This window comes from Mustela nivalis (genome assembly GCF_964662115.1).
Source record: "Mustela nivalis genome assembly, chromosome: 1".
Taxonomy (NCBI): domain Eukaryota; kingdom Metazoa; phylum Chordata; class Mammalia; order Carnivora; family Mustelidae; genus Mustela; species Mustela nivalis.
Window position 1 is genome coordinate 158,953,960 of NC_139020.1, and position 19,930 is coordinate 158,973,889.

The window sequence follows — 19,930 nt, forward strand, 5'->3', positions numbered from 1 at the left end:
TCTTTGGGGCTTGCTAGATCAGGAAATTCTAACTCATCCATATGCCTCCAGTTCCCAGATTTTGTTGTTCTTGTTTCCTCTTCCATTTTGTTTTGTTTTTGTCTTTGTGCTTTTAGACCTTGAAAAAATTCTTTACTCTCGTTTAGTGGGTTTGGGGAAAAGTGAAAGTATATGCCTGTGTTTAATTCAAAAGTGATCCAGAAGATTGTTTTCTTTTTTTCCCACTATAAATAATAAACAAGTAGATTTTTTAAAAACATGATTGATACATTTGAATCTATTACAGTGACTATTTATTCTTACTGATGCTTTTACATGCCCCATCTCTGGCCAGCGAGAACCTCTTTGAGTTGGCTTCTAAGTTTTTTTGGCCAACTAATTAATGTTTGATAGTTTCCTTGATTTCTGGTGTGACAGGATGTTTGGACTCATTTGTACTTTCCTTCCCCCAGGCATGAAATCAACATTTCTCCAAGCCCTCATTCCTTTTATTGGGAAATGGTACTTAGAGACCACAGTAAGGGTCCTTGAGACCCTTAAATTTTGTATGTGCATATTTGAACAATAAAGTCTAAAGATATTGTCTGTCTTCTTTCCAAGTAACACATACATATATAAAAATGCTTTCATTCTGCTTTCCCTGTTTTTGTCTTGACAGTTTTTCTCATTTACTATTTGATCACTGCCTAATTAGTCATTACTTTTTTTTTTTGATGGATTTTTTTTACCAGGGTAAAAAGATTTAACAAAAATTGATCATCTTAACCATTTTAAGGTACTACAATGGTGTTAAGTATGTCATTGTTATGAAACAAATCTCCAGAATTTCCATCTTGAAAAATATATTCTGTCCCCATTAATCATTCTCCCAGGCCCCTGATAACCACTGTCCTAGAAATTGGGCTACTCTGAGTACGTCTTATAAGTGGACTCAAACAGTATCTGTTCGTCTGCAGCTGCCTTATTCCATTCAGTAGAACATTCTCAAGGTCCATCCATGTTGCAGTGTGTGTCAGAATTTCCTCCTTTTTTAAGTTTGAATAATATTCCATGGTATCTATAGGCCACATTTTGTGTATGTATTTGTCTATCGATGGATATTCAGGTAGCTTCCCCCATTTTGGCTGTTGTGAATAATGCTGCTATGAATGTGAATCCACCAATATCACTTTGAGACCCTGTTTCAATTATTTTGGGTATGTACACCCAGAAGTGAAATTGCTGGATCATATAGTGCCTCTATTTTTTTTATTTTTAGAGAAATCTGTGGTGTTTTCCACAGTGACTACACCATTTCACATTCCCACCAGCAGTGGACCAAGGTTCCAGTTTCTCACATCCTCACCAACACTTGTTTTCTATTTATGTGTGTGTGTCTGTGTGTGTGTGTGTGTTTAAAGATTTTATTTATTTGAGAGAGAGAGTATGGGGAGGATGGGGAAAGGAGAAGCAGGTTCCCTGCTGAGCGGGGAGCCTGATGTGGGGCTTGATCCCAGGACCCTGGGATCCTGACCCGAACTGAAGGCAGAAGCTTGACCAACTGAGCCACCCAGGTGCCCCTATTTTCTGGGGTTTTGTTTTTTTTTGTTTGGTTGGTTTTTTTTTTTTTTTTTTGAGTAGTGGTCATTGTAATGGGTATGAAGTGGAATCTCATTATGGGTTTGATTTTCATTTCTCTGATGATTAGTGGTGTTGAGGATCAGTCATTATTATTATCAGTCAGTGCTTATTTTACTTTATTAATACATTTGTTTCTTTGCTTACATGTCTTTTCACATTCCCATTCCTTTCTTGCAAATTTAATTGCCTTTTCCGTGAAATATACCCTTTAGCAGCTCTTTCTACAAGGATATGTCTGTATCAGCCCTTATTAGTGTAAAGAATGTCCTTAATTTTCTCATGTTCTTTTTTGGTAGCTTTTCATTTTGATATAATTTCAGAAGACTAGTGCAAAGATATCCTTTGTATCTTTCAGCCAGATTCAACAGCTTTTAGCATTTTTCCAGACCATCTGAGAGTAAGTTGAGACACATTTGAGACATAGTTAGGTTTATTTGTTACTGTTTATATTCAGTTTTGGACCTTACCCCCCTCATCCTTGTTGATTCAGTTGTATTTTCGACCGTGTAAAACATCAATGTGGTTCTAAACATCTAAATGACACAAAAATGTGTGCTTAGAGAAATACCCCTCTCCCCCATCACCTCTTGCCCTCCATTCCCACCCACTCCGTCTAGGTAACCAATTTCATTAGTTTCTGCTTATTCTTCCTGGGTTTCTTTTTATAGCAATAAGCAGACAGATATTTCATTTCTTCCATTCTTTCTTTCAGGAAATGTAGCATATATTTATATTTTTATTAGTTTGCTAGGGCTGTCATAACAAAGTACCACCCTGGGTAGCTTAAAAACATAAATTTATTCACTCACTGTTTTGAAGGCTGGAAGTCCAAGATCAAGGTGTCAGGAGAGTTGGTTTCTCCTGAAGCTTCTCTCCTTGCCTTGCAGATGGTCATCCTCCCTCTGTGTTTTTACATCGTGGTCCCTCTGTGTGTGACTGTGTCGTTAATCTCCTCCTCTTGTAAGGACCCCATCTGATCGGATAGGGCCACCCTAATGAGCTCATTTTAACTTAATCACCTCTTGAAAGATCCTGTCTTCAAATACAGTCACAGTCTGAGGCACTGGGGGTTAGACTTCAACATATGAATTATTGGGGGAACGCAACTCCGTTCATACATAACACTTCTCTTTTGTGTTTTGCTTTTCTTGCTTAACAATGTATGCTGGAAATCACTTCATGTTAGTTCATGGAGATTATTCTCAATCATTTTATTTTTACAACTGAATAATAATCTTTACAACTGAATAATAATAACCCCATGAAGTGTATGTATTTTGGATTGTTTATTAAATTTCCTTTGTGGTGGGCATTTGGGTGGTTTCCAGTATCGTGCAGTTATGTATAAGGCTGCTTTGAATGACTGTGTGTGTATGTATTTTTCTGCTGTTGGGATGTACCTTCAGGGTAAATTCCTGGGAGTAGGATTGAATATGCTACCGATTTCCCATTTCTCTCTCATTCTCATTAGAAGTTTATTGGGCCTTATTTTTCTATCTATAAGGTCTCTTAATGCTTTCATGCTTTCTCTTTTTAAAATTTCTCTGATGAGGGATGCCTCGGTGGCTCAGTGGGTTAGCATCCAACTCTTGGTTTTAGCTCTTCAGGGTCCTGGGATGCAGCCTTACATGGGGCTCCATGCTCAGCCGGGAGGCTACTTGAGGATTCTCTCTCTCTCACTCTCTCTCTGTCCCTTCCCCTGCTCACACTTTCTCTCCAAAATATAAATAAACAAATATCTCTGATGCATTCTGAATAATTTCCTAGCTTTATCTTTTAAATTAATAACTCTCTTCAGTAGTGTCTAATCATTTGTCTGATCCATCCATTGAATCTTTAATATAGATAACTGTTTTATATTTTTAGAATTTCTCCTTGGTTCCAAATCCTTCCCTTTGTTCTTCATTTTGTTCCTTTCTATCATTATGGTTTCTATTCCTTCATTTTCTGAATTAGCTTAAGTATATTGATTTCATGATTTCTTTCCTTTTGTTTTAGTAACAGGACATCCTGGAATGTCAGTTCTCCTGTTTATGGCTTTGTACCTTGTTCCCTTGTATAGATCGTTCTTTATTATTGTGATCTCCTCTTCAGCCCCAGGTTGTAAAAGATTTCCACCAGAGTGGTTTCAGGGAAACTTTGGAAGTTCCAGCATTCATAGGTCAGCTTTCATCTTAATTTCTTGGTTTGGATTTTCATATCATGAAGGACATTTGGACTCCAAACCCAGGTAAAGCACAAGCCTGAGTTTTTAAGTGATCTTGGATGACATTTTTCTCCTCCCCATGGACCTGGGCAGATGGGAGAGCCCATGACAGCTCCTCCAGGTGAGCAGGAATGTTTTTGAGTCCAATTTCACTGAAAGGGCAGGTCTTTGGGGCTTCAGGCTCCATCGTGGTACTCTGCTGTAGTTCTTCATTTCATGGGGGCCAAGAATGTGCAACATTTAAAGCCAAGTCTCCAGCTCCTGGGTTCCATTTCTGGGTCTTGCACCCCTGCGAACTGCTGTAGCTTTAGCACCTACTCACTCTTCTGGCTTTGAGTTCCCTCTGTTCCTGCCTATATTTTCCCCCCAGTGTTTGTCTGTGTTTATAGCAAGGTGAAAGAGCAGGACTTTCATCAGTTCTATCTGCTGTAATGCCACAAGTCAAAATGATGGGCTGGGTTACGTGTCCCTTCCTGTTTGCCATCAGGACCATACCAGACACTTCGAGGAGTTACATGTAACTTTAGTGCATTGGATACAACGGCTTGGATGGTAGCAGGAGAGCTGGAACCTTGACTGTGGGAGAAACAGTGTGATATGAGGGAAAGACCATCCACCCAGGAGTCAGCAGGGAAGAGAGCATTGCACTTCAGAAAAGTTCTAATGAATTACAGTGTATGTCCAGAAAAGCACGCAGATCCTAAGCGTTCAGCTTGATGGATAATCACAAAAGAACCACACCTATGTAATCAGCACCCTCACCAAGACGTGGCACACGATCAGCACTGCCAAAAGCCCTTCTCACTCTCCTTTCCAGACACTGTTCCCTCAAAGGAAACCATTTTCTTGGTTTATAACCCCATACACTGATTTTGCATGCTCTTTCACTTTGTATAAAGAGTCATTCAGTAGGCACTATTTTGTGTCTGGCTATTTGCCCTCAGCGTTTTCTTTTTGAGATTCATCTAGATGGCGGCACATAATGAAGTTTGTTCACTGTGCTTCTGTCTAGTGTTCCATTCATGTATCCACTCTAATGTTGCTGGGTCTTGGAGTAGTTCCGCTTCAGGCTATGGGGCGTGGGCTACCGTGGATGTTCTCAGACACATATTTGGTGAGCATCTGGACACTGTTCTCATGGGTGACACTGCGGGGCCATGGTCTCTGCCTCTCTTCACCCTGAACAGATGCTGTCCCGCAACTTCCCAAAGTGTTTGCACAACTTCTTCTGCCTCCAGCAGCACATGACATGTCTGGTTCTCCCCTGTCGCCATCACCCCTTCCCCTTGTCTTCTTCATTTAATTTAATTAATTTTCAAGCTGTATATTGTACTGGTATCACTTTGTGGTTTTATTTTGCATATTCCTGATTCATGAAGTTGAGCACCCTTTCATATGTGTTTTGGCTGACTGCATCCAATTGGGTCATCTTGACTATTTTTAATTGATTTCTGTGAATTATTTCTATATCCTGGATATGAGATGTCTGTGTGTGTGTGTGTGTGTGTGTACACACATCACATATATATCTCATAAATATTTGCTGCTATTCGGTGGGCTGCCCTTTTCCTCTCTCAATGGTACCTTCTGATAAATGGAAGTTCTCAATTTCTAAAAAATAGATCATAAAATAATCTAACTTACCAATTTTTTCCTTCTTGGTTAGTGTTTTTAAGTCCATTTTAGAAATCTTTGCCTACTCAGAGGTCATGAAGATAGCTTTCTTTTTTTTAAGGATTTATTTATTTTAGAGAGAGACAGAGAAAGAGAGAGAGAGAGCACACACAGGGGAGAGGGACAGAGGGAGAGGAAGAGAGAAACTCAGGCAGACCCTGCACTGAGCATGGAGCCCAATATGGGGCTGGATCTCATGATCCTGAGATGTCTGTGTGACCCGAGTTGGATGCTCAACAGAGTGCACCACCCAGGCACCCCTGAAGATAGCTTTCTTTGCTTACCTCTAAACGCTTTAGATCTGGTGTCCATCTGGAATTGACTATAGTGTGATTTTTTTTTCTTTTACACTGGGATAATCAGTTGTCCTGGCACCTGTGACTGAATAAGCACTTCTCTTTTAATCCTCACATTAAGTGCATGGTGTTAGGACCAAAGCTACATCTTCAGAGGGGGAAGCCGAGACTCAGAGAGGTGCAGTGTTGTGCTAAAAGTCACAGAGCTAATGAATGGCAGAACCGGGATCTGAACCCAGATTTCTTTGACTCCAAATTCAGGGCTTTCTCCCCAGGCCTCTGACACTCAGTTCCCATCAACAGAATAAATGGCACGAAATGTATAGTCATCAGATGCTGCCAGAATGGACACTGTGGGTCTGTGGGCTTAAGCCAGGCAGACATCTTGACCCAGAACATGGGTCTGCACACATGGGGGATCACAGGCCTGTGGCATGGGGGAAAGTATTGCCTGTGGTGGGGATGTGTTCCTTTTGTAAGCAGGGAGGCTGCTGGGTACAGAGCCTGCTGCTCAGGCAGATGCAGGTGTGTACCCCATCCCTACACACATATGCACACACGTGCACATGAAGACGGTAAGAACTATTTCGGGAATAGGCGCATGTGACTATCTCCATGTATCGGTTCTCTCCCAAATTCAGAACCAAGTTGACTTTCTGTTCAGCCAGTGAGGGCCAACGTTCACGTTTGCACCTGGCACTTGCCGTGGTAACAAGTCCCCTTGGTGGCCTTTATGCTGGGATGATGACCAGGAAGCCTCGCTAGCTTGGGCTTTACCAGAAAGGAGATGGGAATGTCAGGGCCCCACATGGTCTGATATGATGCCTGGGCCTGGCAGGCAGCCCTGGGTCAAAGTTCTAAGGCCGGGCACTCAAGAGAAAGCGTAACAGCTGGGACAGGTGTGCTGCTAGAAGGTTTGGAGGCCAGGAACTGGGGTCAGTGATTTCCTGGTTACTGGAGGAAGAAGGCTGCTGGAGAGGAGCCTGGGGGTGGGGAGCAGCTGCAGGGCCAGTGGAAGGTCTCTTCCCTGATGGGACTAGGTCGTAGCCTGCCTGGGTTTCTGCCACTCACTGAGTTCCTGGCCAGTACCTGCCTCTTGTTGTTGTTTTTTAAATTACATAATCATATCTACACAAGGTCAGGAAAATCTAAACAGTACAAGCTAGCAGGTGAGAACAAAATCTGCTTATATCCCTCCTCCTGCCCCTGGCCGCTGCTTCCAGGAGTTACCATTTTAACTGCATCTGTTTTAGTTCCTCTGGCCACCAGTGCCACTGTAAGAGTACTCAGACAGCTTTCTTGACTCCCCTGCTTTGGGCTGTATCTCTGCAATGATGGGAGAGAGGTGAGCCTATTACTGCTCCCCACTTCTCCTCCTGGGTTTGGGGTGCATCTTTGGTCTGTTGATGCCTGACCTCCCAGTATGTTCATCCCTTGCGCTATACACTTGAATACTCAGGCCTGATCAGCAGACTTCCGTAGGCCATCACACATGACACAGCCACTTCAAGACTTGTTGCACTGGAATGCATCTGTCCTCAAGTTCAATAGCAAGTATCCCCTGGCAGTCCCCACACCCTCCTCATGTGATTGGCTCAGGCAGGAAGGAGCATCTGGATGCCCAGTGGATATGACATTCCCACAGTTCTGCCCAAAGGCTGGGCTCAGAGCCTCTCGATGGTCTCCAGGTCTATAAGAGCAGTCCCCTCTAGAATAGCCAGATGGCCTTTCCCAGGGTTTGACCACTGGGAGGTTGGAGGTTGGAGTGGGGGCTAGACCTGGAGGTAGGGTGTCAGTAGAGCCCTCTCGCTTACTGGGTTGGGGGCTCTCTTTCTGTCCTTGCAGGAAGTGTTCCGGCAGCACCGAGGGCTGCAGCTCCTGGCCCTGGTGGAGGAGGTGCTGCCCCGCCATGGCAGTGGCCGCCATGGGGACTGGCACATCTCCCTGAGCAAGCCCAGTGAGAAGGAGCAGCATCTTCTGATGACCTTGGTGGGCGAGCAGGGTGAGTGGGGGCAGCACAGGGAAGGGAGGGCCCAGGGAGGCAGCATCAAACCACTTCTTGCGGGCTGCAGGAGGTCTACAGAAACACAGGAAAGCATCCAGAGGTTTTGACCTTGGAACTTAGGATTGCAACAAGAGGTAGTGGTTGGGCCCCTAATGTAGGGTTCAACTGGAGTTGAACTGGAGTTCGGGCAAAGAAGAGGAGGGTGCAAACGTGGGGACCAGGAGGGGAAGAGGTGTGGTTTCAGCACCATGGCAGGAGACAATAGGCACTGCACAGGAGTGGTGGGCTACAGAAGGGGCGTATTCAGAATGCAGAAGTGTGGGGCTGTGGGAGTGACCGCCCGGTGTCCCACCTGTCACATGGTGCCCAGTCACTCACTCCTTTGCAATGAGGCAGCCTGTGGAAAGCGAGCATTGGGGAGAGGGGGAGTGCATACACCATAGGGTCTACATGTGGTCAGGAGCAGGGAAACAAGCCTCTGGAGTCTTAGGCCAGAGGATATCCTAGGGAGTTGGGTGTGCCCCAGTGGCCAAGGCTGTGCTGATGATGGTGTCTTCCCCCAGGGGTGGTGCCCACTCAAGACGTCCTTTCCATGCTGGGTGACATCCGCAGGAATCTGGTGGAGGTAAGAAGGCAGGGACCTACTCTGCTCTCATTCCTTACAGCTCTGGGAGCAGGGCTGCCTTCCCTGAGGGTGGGAGATAACCAGCACGTGGTGCAAAGGAGCAGAAGTCCAGCTCTTGCTCTGCACAGCTCCTCCTTTCAGTCCTCCTAAGACACAGTTTCCGCGGGAGAGATGGAGTGCACGAATGCTTCGGAATGTGTATGCACCACCGCAGTTTGCGAAAGGGCCCGGAGCGGGTGGTGGTCAGGATAGGACTCAGAATGGGACCTCCGAGGGGGATCTGGACTGGTCAGTGGGAGTCTTGTGGGTAAGTGGGAATTGCCCTAGGAATTGGGTAGAGGCCTCGTGGGGTAGGAGAGCATGATGCAGTTTCAGAAACCACAAAAGAAAACACAACAGGTGTGGGCATGCTTCAGAAGCCATCAGTCAGGCACCATCTGGCAGGACAGGGCTCGTGCTCAGGGGACAGTCCCACCATCTTGAGGAGCAGCCCTGACCCAGTGCAGTTGGCCAGCTGCACGGCCGGTCCTAGAGACATGGGCTGAGCAACACTCTGGCCAGCTTGTCCTTCTGCACTGCCAGCCACCCCTGTTGAGCACCCCGGTTGAACAGAGCCGGGGCCTGTGGGTGGGCAACCCCCCTTGGTCCTTCTCCTTGGTCTTCCTGCTCCTTGTTCTACTTTCTTTAATGGGGAGGACCTTGGGTTCCTCTCCTCCTTTCCCCAGGACAGCCACCATGCCAACTGTTCACTGTGAAACCCAGTGACCTGGCATCAGCCCTCTCCCTTCTCCCAGGCTCTGCAGTATTTCACAGCTGGGAAAGATGAGCTGTGCATGACCGTGCACCCCACCTCCTTATCTGTCACACGCAAGGCGGAAAGGTGGTGGTGCTGGTGGTTTGGGGTTTTTTGTGATAAGCACACTGAACACTTACTGAGTGCCAGACTGCGCTGGGTTCTCTGCGCTGGGTTCTCAGCCCTCAGTGCCAGCCCTTGCCTCATGAGGATTAAACAGGGTTCCCTGTTGAGTACCATTGGTGTCCTATTTAAGATGGGAGCTGTAGCCCACAGAAGGGAAGTGATTCGCCTGAGAACGCACAGCCAGAAAGCAGCAGAGCCAGGCTTTGGACCAGGCCTGAAGGATTTAAGAGGCCTTTAAGCACAATGCCACAATGCTGTCCTTACTACCTGGATGGTTACCAAGGGACTTCCCAGCTGTTAAGTTCTGGATTCATGAACACAGGGTGCTGGGATGGGCGGACAGGTGGAAACTTGGGCTGGTCTTCATCTTTTTTTTCCCACAGAAACTTCCTGCCTCTCCCTGCCTCTGGGTGTTCTAGCTTTGCTGGGCACTATTCAGACTGACCTCGTCTGGCAAATTTAGCAATTTCAGTTAGGTGGCTGAACCTAGCAAGAGAAACTGACCTTTGATCATTTAAAAAGTCAGTAAAGAAAAGTACTGGAAATAGACAGGATGTTCACAGACACCCAGGCAGTGATGAGACCTGGCCTCATGTAGAGGAGTTCCAGGCAGAAAGGGTGGCTCCCAGGCCGCTGCATTGGAAGCTAGTAGATAGCCCCCTCACCCTGGCACCTGTCATCCTACGAGGATAGCACCTCCCTTTTCCTGCTCTCTGCTTGAGGTGCTCATTTGTGGAGAGTGCACCTGCCTGGCCCAGTAGGGGTGCAGCAACCTCTAGGCCTGAGAAGAGCAGCCCACCCAGGACAGCTTGCAGTGTAGTGGAGGTACCGGCCAGCCAAATGGGTGGTGGGCCATTGGTCACCACCCACTCTTAGTGGGAAAAGGGGGGAAGCTGGGAGGCTGGTGGTGGCCCAGGATGTGGGCTGTCCCCAGCATCCTGATCTGCACTGTCCATAATGGTGACAGAACACCTCCACACTCAAGGTAGAAGCTGTGTTTCAGGGACCTGAATCATTAAGGGAGGCAGACGTCTGCCCCAACAGGGACAGGATCAGGGCAGAGCCATGGAGGGGATGTAAGGGGAGGTTGGGAATGGAGGCATGGCATCAAGAGGCTTGGGGCTGCCATCCAGTGAACAGATGGCAATTGGGCAGAGACAGGGATGGGAGTCCCAGATGAGCACAGGTCCAGGCCTCTGAGAGTGCATAGTCAGGAGCATGCCAGCTCTTCTCAAAGCCTGCCCCCTGTCCCTGAGCCCCAACCCTACAGCCCCGTGGGGAGCCCTGACACCCAGGACCTCAGCTGGGGAAACTGGCCCCTCCCACCCCCAGATTGGCATCCAGAACTACTCCACTACAAGCAGCTGCCAGGCACGGGCCAGCCAGGTGCGCAGTGACTATGGGACGCTCTTTGTGGTGCTGGTGGTCATCGGTGCCATCTGTGTCATCATCATCGTGCTGGGCCTGCTCTATAACTGCTGGCAGCGCCGGCTGCCCAAGCTCAAACATGTGGTGAGCATGGGGACACATTGGCAGGAGGGCTTGGGCTGGGGGTCCTGCCTATGGAGGAGAGCGTACCCAGAGGGTTCAGTCATCTGAGACTCACTGTCCACACTGCAGGTGGGGTGGCAGTAATTGTCCTGGGATGGGGGTCCGCTCCTGAAGCTGCTTGTCCAGAGCCTCCCCGCAGTTTATCCCTCCTGTCTGCAGGGCACCTGCCCAGTCATAGGGGATAGACGTGCAGTGGGGGCTGTGGGGGCTGTGGGGAGAGATCAGATGGTGTCAGGGAGGCCCCCCGCTTGCTGAGTGCAAAGTCTCATCAGGAGTTTGGTTGTGGGAACAGGACAGAAGGGACAGACATCTTTTGAGGGTCTGCTGGGGGTTCCCTGTGTCCGGTCTCACAGACCAGGGAAGGAACAGTGAATGGTTCCAGGCCTTGTGCTCGGAGCTGTTCGGGCGGGTGGGGGCTTGGGTTGGGGCGCTCGCCCAGCGGCCCTCTCCCAACCGCCACAGTCACACGGCGAGGAGCTGCGCTTCGTAGAGAACGGCTGCCACGACAACCCCACGCTGGACGTGGCCAGCGACAGCCAGTCGGAGATGCAGGAGAAGCAGCCCAGCCTGAACGGCGGCGGGGCCGTCAACGGCCCGGGGGGCTGGAGCGCTCTCATGGGGGGCAAGCGGGACCCCGAGGACTCGGACGTGTTCGAGGAGGACACGCACCTGTGAGGGAGCCCGCCCGCCAGCAGCTCTGGCCCGCTGTGACCCCGCGACCGTGCCCTCGTCCCGTTGGGGCTGCGCCGGGACGAGCCGGGCGGACCCGGAGCGGTCAGCCGCGCCTCCCCTCCCCTCCCGGTCCCGGCCGCTCTCCCGCAGCCCGGCCCTCGGTGCGGGGTCCTCCCGCTTCCCACCGACTCATGGAACAGTCTCGGCACAGCCCTCCCCACTCCCACCTGACGCCCCAAGGGGCCGGTCCCGGAACAGCCCCGCTTCCCCGGCCGCGTCCCGGGACCCCCATTAAACCCGCCCGGAGACCACGCCGGGCCCAGCCAGTTCTCCTGCCGGACTCATTCTTGCTCCGGGGCGGGGCGGGGCGGGGCGGGCGCGCAGGGGGCGGGGCGGCGCGGCCCGGGTTGGTCCTCCGGGCGCCAGGCGCCGCTGCGGAGCGGGGCGGGATCGCGTGTGTTTACATCCGGCCGGGGCGCGTCGCCGCCGCCGCCGCCGCCGCTGCAGCCACCGACGCCTGAGGTCGTTCGGCCGGGGTCCGAGCTGCCCGCATCATGGACACCAGCGACCTCTTCGCCAGCTGCAGAAAGGGGGATGTGGGCCGAGTGCGGTGAGGACCCCGCGGCCCCCCGGGTGCGGGGTGGGAGGGGCGCCGCCGGCCCCGGTGCGTGCGGTGGACCGGCTCCGGACAGGCGCGCGCCTCTGCGCCGCTGCAGCCCCCGCGCCGGACCCACCATAGACGGCCACATCCGGCAAGAGCGCCTGGGCGCCCCAGCAGGGGGCCGAGGCAGCTTTCGGAGCCGGGGTTCTCCAGGACGGAGTGCTGGGGTGTTTTACTCCCTGGGGTCCTGGAGGAGAGGACTGCTACGCGGAGCCGCGGAGAGGAGGGTCGCCCTCTGAGTGCTCGGGACCGGGAGGTCAGACCCCGAGGCGGGCCCGGGGCTCTAAACGTGGCTCTTCGCGCTGATGCGCTCCGGGACTGGCATGCTGGGAACACCTAGGACCTAGAATTAACCTCTGATCCCTGGATTGGAAACTCCAGTTTGGAGTTTGGAAACTCCTAAGTGTAGTTAAAGCAAACCTGCGTAGAAGTCGCCATAGAACAGGGAGTGACGGGGTGCCTGTTTGGGATGTGGGGCATCTCACTTCGTGGGCCCTTCCGTCCCTGTTCCTTGTATCTGACCCACCACTACCTCGCTTGGGCTGGTCTCAGGCTTCCAGACTCCCACAGCGTCCCTGGTCCCCGCCCCCCTGCCCCCCAGCAGCAGCTGTCACCTAGGAGTTAGCTGATCACCCCTGAAGCTGAGTGCAACTCAAGAGCACTCCCCGCCAGCATGGACGTCTACCCCAGGCTTCCTGCCCTCAGTGATGGCTTCATCACCATCCATGATGGCCCCCTTCGCCTCCTACATGCCATTGGCTACCATGTTCCTGACTTCTGGCTTCTAGAATCTGTTCACTTCTTTTCACGCTTCCACACCACCCGGACACCTGCAGCAGCCTTCTTGGTCTCCCTGACTCCAGTCTCCCTGATCCATTCTGCTGGCCCAAGCAGCCAGAGGGCTCTGGCAGAACAGATGCCCGTCATCAGCTCCTCTCTCCCAAATGCCTTCAGGCCAGACTCTCGACCTCCTGGGCTCTGGGGTCCTGCTTCTGAGGCTCAGTGTTTGCCTTTTGAGTTCCCAGCTCTACACCCTGTCTACCTATGTTGGTCCGTTTGCTTCGAATGCCTTTCCTGCTCTGGTCTGCCTGTCATCTGCCCTCACCTAGGGGAGACTTCCCTCAGCCAAAAGGGATGTTTTCTCTCTTTCCCTAGTCTGTGGGTCTTCTCTCACAGACCATGAACGTGTCCTGACTCGAGCTCTGACCTCCTCCCTGCCTAGGTACCTGCTGGAGCAACGGGACGTGGAGGTGAATGTGCGGGACAAGTGGGACAGCACCCCTTTGTGAGTGCCGGCTGGGTGGGTGGTCATGGCAGGTGTGGGGCGGGGGCTTTCAGTCCTGGTAACTCCCTCCTGTACTCCTTTTTCTCTTTTTCTCCCTCAGGTACTATGCCTGCCTGTGTGGGCACGAGGAGCTAGTACTCTATCTTCTGGCCAATGGTGAGAGAGGGGTGCTGAGGCTGTGTGTGTGTGTGTGTGTGTGTGTGTGTGTGTGGATTGCATTTGCAAACAACATCAAGTCCTGTCTTTCCATCACCCCCACACATATCCAATCAGCAAGTCTTGTTGGTTCTACTTTCAGAACCTATTTTCTGCCTTGTCCACTTCCCCATCTCCACTGCCACCACCCAGCCCAACTATAGCACACCTCTCTCCAGCCTCAAAGCCAGCCTTCTCTGGTCTCCTGACTGTCCCTTTTGCCCCACCTATAGTCTGTTCTCCATAATGCAGCCTGGTGGGTCTCCTAAGCCTGATAGGCTTTAAGTTCTCCAAAGATTGCCTTTGTATTTAGCATAAAACTAGAATGCCTTGCCAGTCTTTGTGCTTCTGTTGACCTGCTGTTCCTGCTCTGGCCTCACCTCCTTTGGTTCCCCAAGTGCTCAGTCTTCCAGCCATACTTGCTTCTCCAGTGCTCTGGCACTCCAAGTCTGCCTCTACCTCAGGGTCTTTGCACTTGCTCTTTCTGTTTAGATGGCCCTTTCTCAGATCTTTGCGTGGCTGATTTCCTCATTCCATTCAGGTTTCTGCATGCGGTCACAGCCCCAGTAACCTTCCATGGCCTCACTACGTGACAACCACAACTGCTGTTACCATTTGTCTTACTTGCTTTTTCTTCATAGCACCTGCCATTTATTAACCTGTTTATTGGCCACTGACCCACTAGAATGTCAGCTTAGTTAGAACAGGTACTTGTCTGTTTATGGTTGTCCCTCCAGTGCATAGAACAGGGCAGTCTCTGAGCCTGCTCTATTTTTAGTGTGTGGTGCTCAGATGTGCCTATGTGCCTATGTCCTGGCAGGGGAGAGTATAGTGTCAGAGTGGGCCCAGGGTAATTCGGAAGGGGCTCCACATTACAGGACTAGGCCCTACATGTGGGAAGGTTGCAGGGGGAGAGATGAGGATTTCCTCCAGGCCCTATCCCAGCCACGGTGTGCATGTTCCTGACCCTGCTGACCGGTGAGCCCTGCTACCCCCAGGAGCCCGCTGTGAGGCCAACACCTTTGATGGGGAACGCTGCCTCTATGGAGCACTGAGTGACCCCATTCGCCGGGCCCTGCGTGACTATAAGCAGGTGACAGCCTCCTGCAGGAGGCGGGACTACTACGACGACTTCCTGCAGCGGTGAGATGGGGTGCAGGGCTGGGTGTGCGTGGAGTGGGACAGTGGGATAGGGGCTGCTGTGCTGAGACTGGGGGGAGTCGCACACTGAACACCCCCTGCGCATCCCCCTCCCAGGCTCCTGGAGCAAGGCATCCATAGCGATGTGGTTTTTGTTGTGCATGGGAAGCCCTTCCGGGCACATCGCTGTGTCCTGGGCGTGCGCAGTGCCTACTTTGCCAACATGCTGGACACCAAATGGAAGGGCAAGAACGTCGTGGTCCTGAGGCACCCACTGGTGCGTCCATCCCGGGGGGCATTGAGACAGCAGGGGGCTTGTGCTGGGTCGCCACCTCTGACCTCTCCTCCTGGCTGTCTGCTTACAGATCAACCCCGTGGCCTTTGGGGCCCTGCTGCAGTACCTCTACACAGGTGAATCTCTGGGCCAGGGTGGGCAGGCAGGGACGGTGTTTCTGTCCAGCAGCAGACCCACCTGTAGCCTTGGACCCCCCATTTTATCTCCTGGTACTTATCCCCTGCAGTGTGGGGCAGTTCCACCTGTCTCCTGGATGGGCTAGGAGACAATGAGCCAGGGTGTCTGCTCAGGAAGAGCTTGTCCTGCCTGCAAACTGAGCCCTCTTCCTGTCTGTCCCGGGGCCTGTAGAACTCAGGCAGTGGCTCCCGATAGGAAACCCAAGGCAGCAAGTAGATCCAGGAGTCCCAGTGCTGGGGACAGTGGAGGGCTCTTCTCAGGTCCTGAGCCTCCTGTGTCGCACCTAGGCCGCCTGGACATTGGTGTGGAACATGTTAGCGACTGTGAGCGCCTGGCCAAGCAGTGCCAGCTCTGGGACCTGCTCAGTGACCTGGAGGCCAAGTGCGAGAAGGTGTCCGAGTTCGGTGCGTCCAGGCTTGAGGTCCAGGGCATCAGGTGGGAACTGGCGAGGCCCACCTGGGTCCCTGAAGCTATACCCTCCCCTCCACAGTGGCATCCAAGCCAGGCACATGTGTGAAGGTGCTGACTATCGAGCCCCCCCCAGCAGACCCCCGGCTCCGGGAGGACATGGCCCTGCTGGCCGACTGCGCCCTGCCCCTTGAGCTCCGTGTAAGTGCAAGGCACCCTGGGATGGGGCCCGATGTGGGCATAGCTGTGGTAGACAGGTCCCACTCTCCGGTTCAACCCTTCTGTGACCTGAAGTCAGTCACTTTCCTTTTCTTTTTCTTTCTTTCTTTCCTTCCTTCCTTCCTTCCTTCTTTCCTTCCTTCTTTCTTTCTTTTTTTTTTTAAGATTTTATTTATTTGACAGCACACAGGAACAGTGGGAGAGATAGGAGAGGAAAAAGCAGGCTTCCCCTCTGAGCAGGGAGCCCCATGCATGGCTTGATCCCAGAACCCTGGGATCATGACCCGAGCCAAAGGCAGGCGCTTAACTCACTGAGCCACCCACGCACCCCAGTTGCTTCCCTTTTCTGAGCCTACTTTACTTTTGTTGTTGGTGTTGTACTCGAATCTTCAAATGGGGCAGTAGTCCAGCCCTCAGGGGTTTAGCTAGAACAGGCTTTTGACTGGGGCTGGCTACTCTCCCTTGTCCCCCCCTGCTCTGAGGGTGTCTTTTTTTTCCCATTCCCCCCGACCCAGGGTGATCTCGGGGAGCTGCCCTTCCCTTGCCCTGACGGCTTCAACAGCTGTCCCGATGTCTGCTTCCGGGTGGAAGGTTGCAGCTTTCTCTGCCACAAGGTGCCGTCCCTTCCCCTCTACACCACCGCCCCCTTGCCTTAAGTCCCCGGCCAGCTCTCTGGGCATGGGCCCCAACCCTTGCCCTTCCTGAGCCCAGCCTCCCCCAGGCCTTCTTCTGCGGCCGCAGTGACTACTTCCGGGCCCTGCTGGATGACCACTTCCGAGAGAACGAGGAGTTGGAGGCCTCAGGTGGCCTCCCAGCCATCACCCTCCACGGCATCTCGCCCGACATCTTCACGCACGTGCTCTACTACATCTACAGCGACCACACAGAGGTGCAGGGCTCGGGCAGGCCAGGGGCACTGGTCTGGGGGGTGTGACAGTCAGGACAGGGCCACAGCCGGCTCTTCACAGGGCTTAAAGGGAGGACCCAGGTCCTGCTTGGCTCCATGGGGCTGGTTTTCCAGGAGACTGGAGAGGAAGTGTGGGACATGTCTGAATTTGTCTTTCAGGCAGAGGGGCCTCAGTCGGTTCCAGAGCAGGAAGGAATGGTGGGAGCCACACCATGAGCACATGCCACCTGGGGTCCCTGAGTTCTCCAGTTGGAGGGTGGGTGGGGGAGTAACCCTGAATTACAACAGTGGGGTACCCTGAGCCTCCTGCCTCTAGATAGCAATCCACGCCCAAGGTTCTGGATTTCTGTGCCCTGTTCTTTTGTGTCCCTGGGTCTTCAGCTGCCCCAGAGCATCCCTAACATGTGGGTGACACGGGCAGCCAGAGCTAGTGCTGAAGGGATGTGTGTGTGTGTGTGTGTGTGTGTGTGTGTGTGTGTAAAAGGCCACTGGGACAAACGATAAACAGAGCACCCACATCTGGTAACTTAAAGGAGAGAGAAGTTTGTTTCTCCTTGTCTGAGGTGCGTGCACCAAGTGTGTGCTCTGGGACCCAGGTTGTCCCCTCCATCTTGTCCCCGTGACCCGGCCTAGGGCAGGGGTCTGTAGACCTCCAAGGACCAGGTATAAGTGCTGTGTGCACGAGCATCCTTGCCCCAGCCCGTCCACGCTGCCGTCGCGCCAAGCACCCTCTAGCTGGGGTAGAAGTGAGCCGGTGTGGCTGTGTTCCACTCACACTTCCTTGGGAAAGAGCGGGCTGGACCCGGTCCTCAGCACCTGAGGTGGCGTTCTGCTCTGCATCTGGAGGTTGGGGTGTGGGCTAACTCATGTGTCAGGAGGAAGAGGAAGACGAAGCAAGCAGTTTCCCTTGTCATAGGCCAGGTGGAGGCCACACACGCCAGTTTTGTGGCTCTGGAGAGAACTCACTTGCCAGAGCGCAGGCTGGGACATGTGGCCTGGTCAGGAGGAAGGCGCAGGAGACCGGCTGGGCTGTGATGTTAGCCCTGTGCTTGCCGCATTTAGCGCCCCCATCCCTAAGGCCAGCCGCCACTGCACTCAGACACCCTTTCTGGCCTCCATTCCTCCTGCCTCAACTTCATTCCTCCTGTGGCACAGCTCTTTGGTTCCTGTCATCTGGGGTCCATGACAACCCCCCCCAAATTCCTGAGGGAGCTTTGCCACTGAGGATAGCTGTTAATGGCTATAAGTGTGGACTTGGGCTGCAAACCTGGTTTGATACTGGGGTTAGCCGTCCACAAGTTGTGTGTTACCTCAGATCCAGTTACTCAGCTGCTCTGTGCCTTAGTTTTCCCTGTCTAGAGAGCAGAGGCGCTGATAACTGTTCTCTTTCAAGGGCTCATGGGGAGGGATGTGTGTGTCCCAGGCAAAGTGTCTGGCCTGGTGGAGCAGTGCGTGTGGCCTGGACGTGCGAGCAGAGGTCCTGCCTACCCTGTCTCCAGCCTGTTGCCTGTGCCTATCCGAAGTCTGGATGGGAGCTGAGCCCACTCCCAGTGTGCAGTCCCGGCGTGGGGGTGTGGGAGAAGGTGAAGAGTTACTGCACCGCCTTAGTGGGGGACCCCTGCCTCAGTTTAGAGGAGCACCTTCTGTTTTCTGACAGTCTTTTGAGGTGGGCATGGTTGTGCCTCCCAGAGAGGGGGAAACTGAGGCACACAGAGATGAAGTGACTTGCCTAGGAGGGTCCCACAGCTAGAATTTCAGAAGACGTTCTGTGTGATTCACAGCTCAGCCTCTTTCCCCTGCTGAGGCCCTGCTGCTTCTGGCCTGCAAGCCTGCCTGGGGCCCGGGAACCCCAGTCCCCTTCAGCCTTTCTGGTCCCACAGTGCCTGCAGCAGTCTGGGCCCTGTGAGGTGTGGGTTGGAGCTCCTGGTCTGCCTTGCTGCCAGGGCCCTGAGTGGCCTCGGTGACCTTGGGGCACACCCTCCCTCACCCCTTCTTTCACTGCAGCTGCCCCCCGAGGCGGCCTATGATGTGCTGAGCGTCGCTGACATGTACCTGCTGCCAGGCCTGAAGCGGCTGTGTGGCCGCAGTCTGGCCCAGCTGCTGGATGAGGACAGCGTGGTGGGCGTGTGGCGTGTGGCCAAGCTGTTCCGCTTGGCGCGCCTTGAGGACCAGTGCACAGAGTACATGGCCAAGGTCATCGAGAAGGTGGGCCCATGGGAGCCATGGTGGGTGGGGCAGTCTGAGGGCGGGTGGCGGGCGGCTCTGAGCTGGCTTTTCCGCAGCTGGTGGAGCGGGAAGACTTCGTGGATGCCGTGCGGGAGGAGGCGGCAGCCGTGGCTTCCCGGCAGGAGACAGACTCCATCCCACTGGTGGACGACATCCGTTTCCACGTGGCTAGCACGGTGCAGACCTACAGTGCCATTGAGGAGGCCCAGCAGCGGCTACGGGCACTGGAGGACCTGCTGGTGTCCATCGGCCTGGACTGCTGACTGTCCACACATGGCATGGGCACACACATGCATGCGTGTGCACATTTGCAGCTCGTCTTGAGGGCATCGTGGTGGGCTGAGGGGGCTCCGTGGGGTACCCCTCTCCCCACGTGCCTGGGAACCCCAGGGGAGGGTCAGGGTGAGCTCCCCTCCCCCAACACAAGCCAGCCCCCAAGGCCCTGGGGCTGGGCACTGCTCAGGGAAACCTGGGGTAGGGGTCTCTGGGCCTCCCTCCCCTGGAACCCCTCCACACCCCCTCTCTCCTGGCCCTGGCTTGTTTGCTTCCAAGCCAAGCCAGCAAGCAGGCTTCCCTGAGGTGCAGAGTTGGCCCACAGGGAGCAAAAAAGACTGTGTGTGGCAATAAAGCTTGATTCACTGTGGGAGCCTGAGCCTGTGTCTTGGGTGGGCTCCAGGGATGGCGCTGGAGAGGGCCAGGGAGGAAGCTCTGGGTTTAGATCCCCTCATCCAAGTTGGGAAGGGCTTGGTGCCCAACGGGGCTCCTTGGGGGCTGGGAGTGTGTGTGGGTCTGAGTAGGCAGCCCCTTTTTGCTGGGCCCAGCCTCCCCAGCAGTGGGACTCCCCTCAGG

The 19,930-nt window shown here is 53.1% G+C and overlaps 2 protein-coding genes across 9 annotated transcripts in view; both read left to right on the forward strand.

The window, feature by feature from the left end:
• The window catches only part of PODXL2 (podocalyxin like 2), a 36,281-nt gene extending 24,387 nt beyond the window's left edge, over positions 1–11,894 (forward strand). Inside the window, exons 5-8 of the mRNA XM_082714319.1 lie at positions 7,642–7,798; positions 8,365–8,426; positions 10,678–10,857; positions 11,359–11,894. Coding sequence (XP_082570445.1) covers positions 7,642–7,798; positions 8,365–8,426; positions 10,678–10,857; positions 11,359–11,571 — 612 coding nt within the window. The 3' untranslated portion in view covers positions 11,572–11,894. The remainder of the gene's footprint in view (positions 1–7,641; positions 7,799–8,364; positions 8,427–10,677; positions 10,858–11,358) is intronic.
• Positions 11,895–11,950: 56 nt separating this feature from the next.
• Positions 11,951–19,727, forward strand: ABTB1 (ankyrin repeat and BTB domain containing 1). 8 transcript variants are annotated; one of them, XM_082746949.1, is made up of 12 exons: positions 11,951–12,178; positions 13,452–13,514; positions 13,615–13,670; positions 14,708–14,852; positions 14,967–15,126; positions 15,215–15,260; positions 15,609–15,725; positions 15,812–15,930; positions 16,464–16,562; positions 16,670–16,837; positions 18,860–19,060; positions 19,138–19,727. In XM_082746949.1, exons 1-12 carry the CDS (start codon positions 12,123–12,125, stop codon positions 19,342–19,344), a joined length of 1,437 nt encoding a protein of 478 aa, XP_082603075.1. In that variant the 5' UTR covers positions 11,951–12,122; the 3' UTR covers positions 19,345–19,727. The 8 variants fall into 8 exon arrangements, with proteins under 8 accessions (XP_082603075.1, XP_082603076.1, XP_082603077.1 ...); XM_082746950.1 differs by having other exon boundaries at positions 11,971–12,178; positions 13,452–13,479; XM_082746953.1 differs by lacking the exon at positions 11,951–12,178 and adding an exon at positions 12,463–12,485.
• The last annotated feature ends 203 nt before the right edge of the window (positions 19,728–19,930 follow it).

What these genes read in the sequence shown, in the direction of transcription:
- ABTB1 (XM_082746949.1), top strand. Translation starts at nt 12,123, where the DNA reads ATGGACACCAGCGACCTCTTCGCCAGCTGCAGAAAGGGGGATGTGGGC. An exon ending in TGGTCCTGAGGCACCCACTG is followed by an intron (nt 15,127 to 15,214) that starts GTGCGTCCATCC and finishes GTCTGCTTACAG; the next exon opens with ATCAACCCCGTGGCCTTTGG. An exon ending in CCCTGCCCCTTGAGCTCCGT is followed by an intron (nt 15,931 to 16,463) that starts GTAAGTGCAAGG and finishes CCCCCGACCCAG; the next exon opens with GGTGATCTCGGGGAGCTGCC.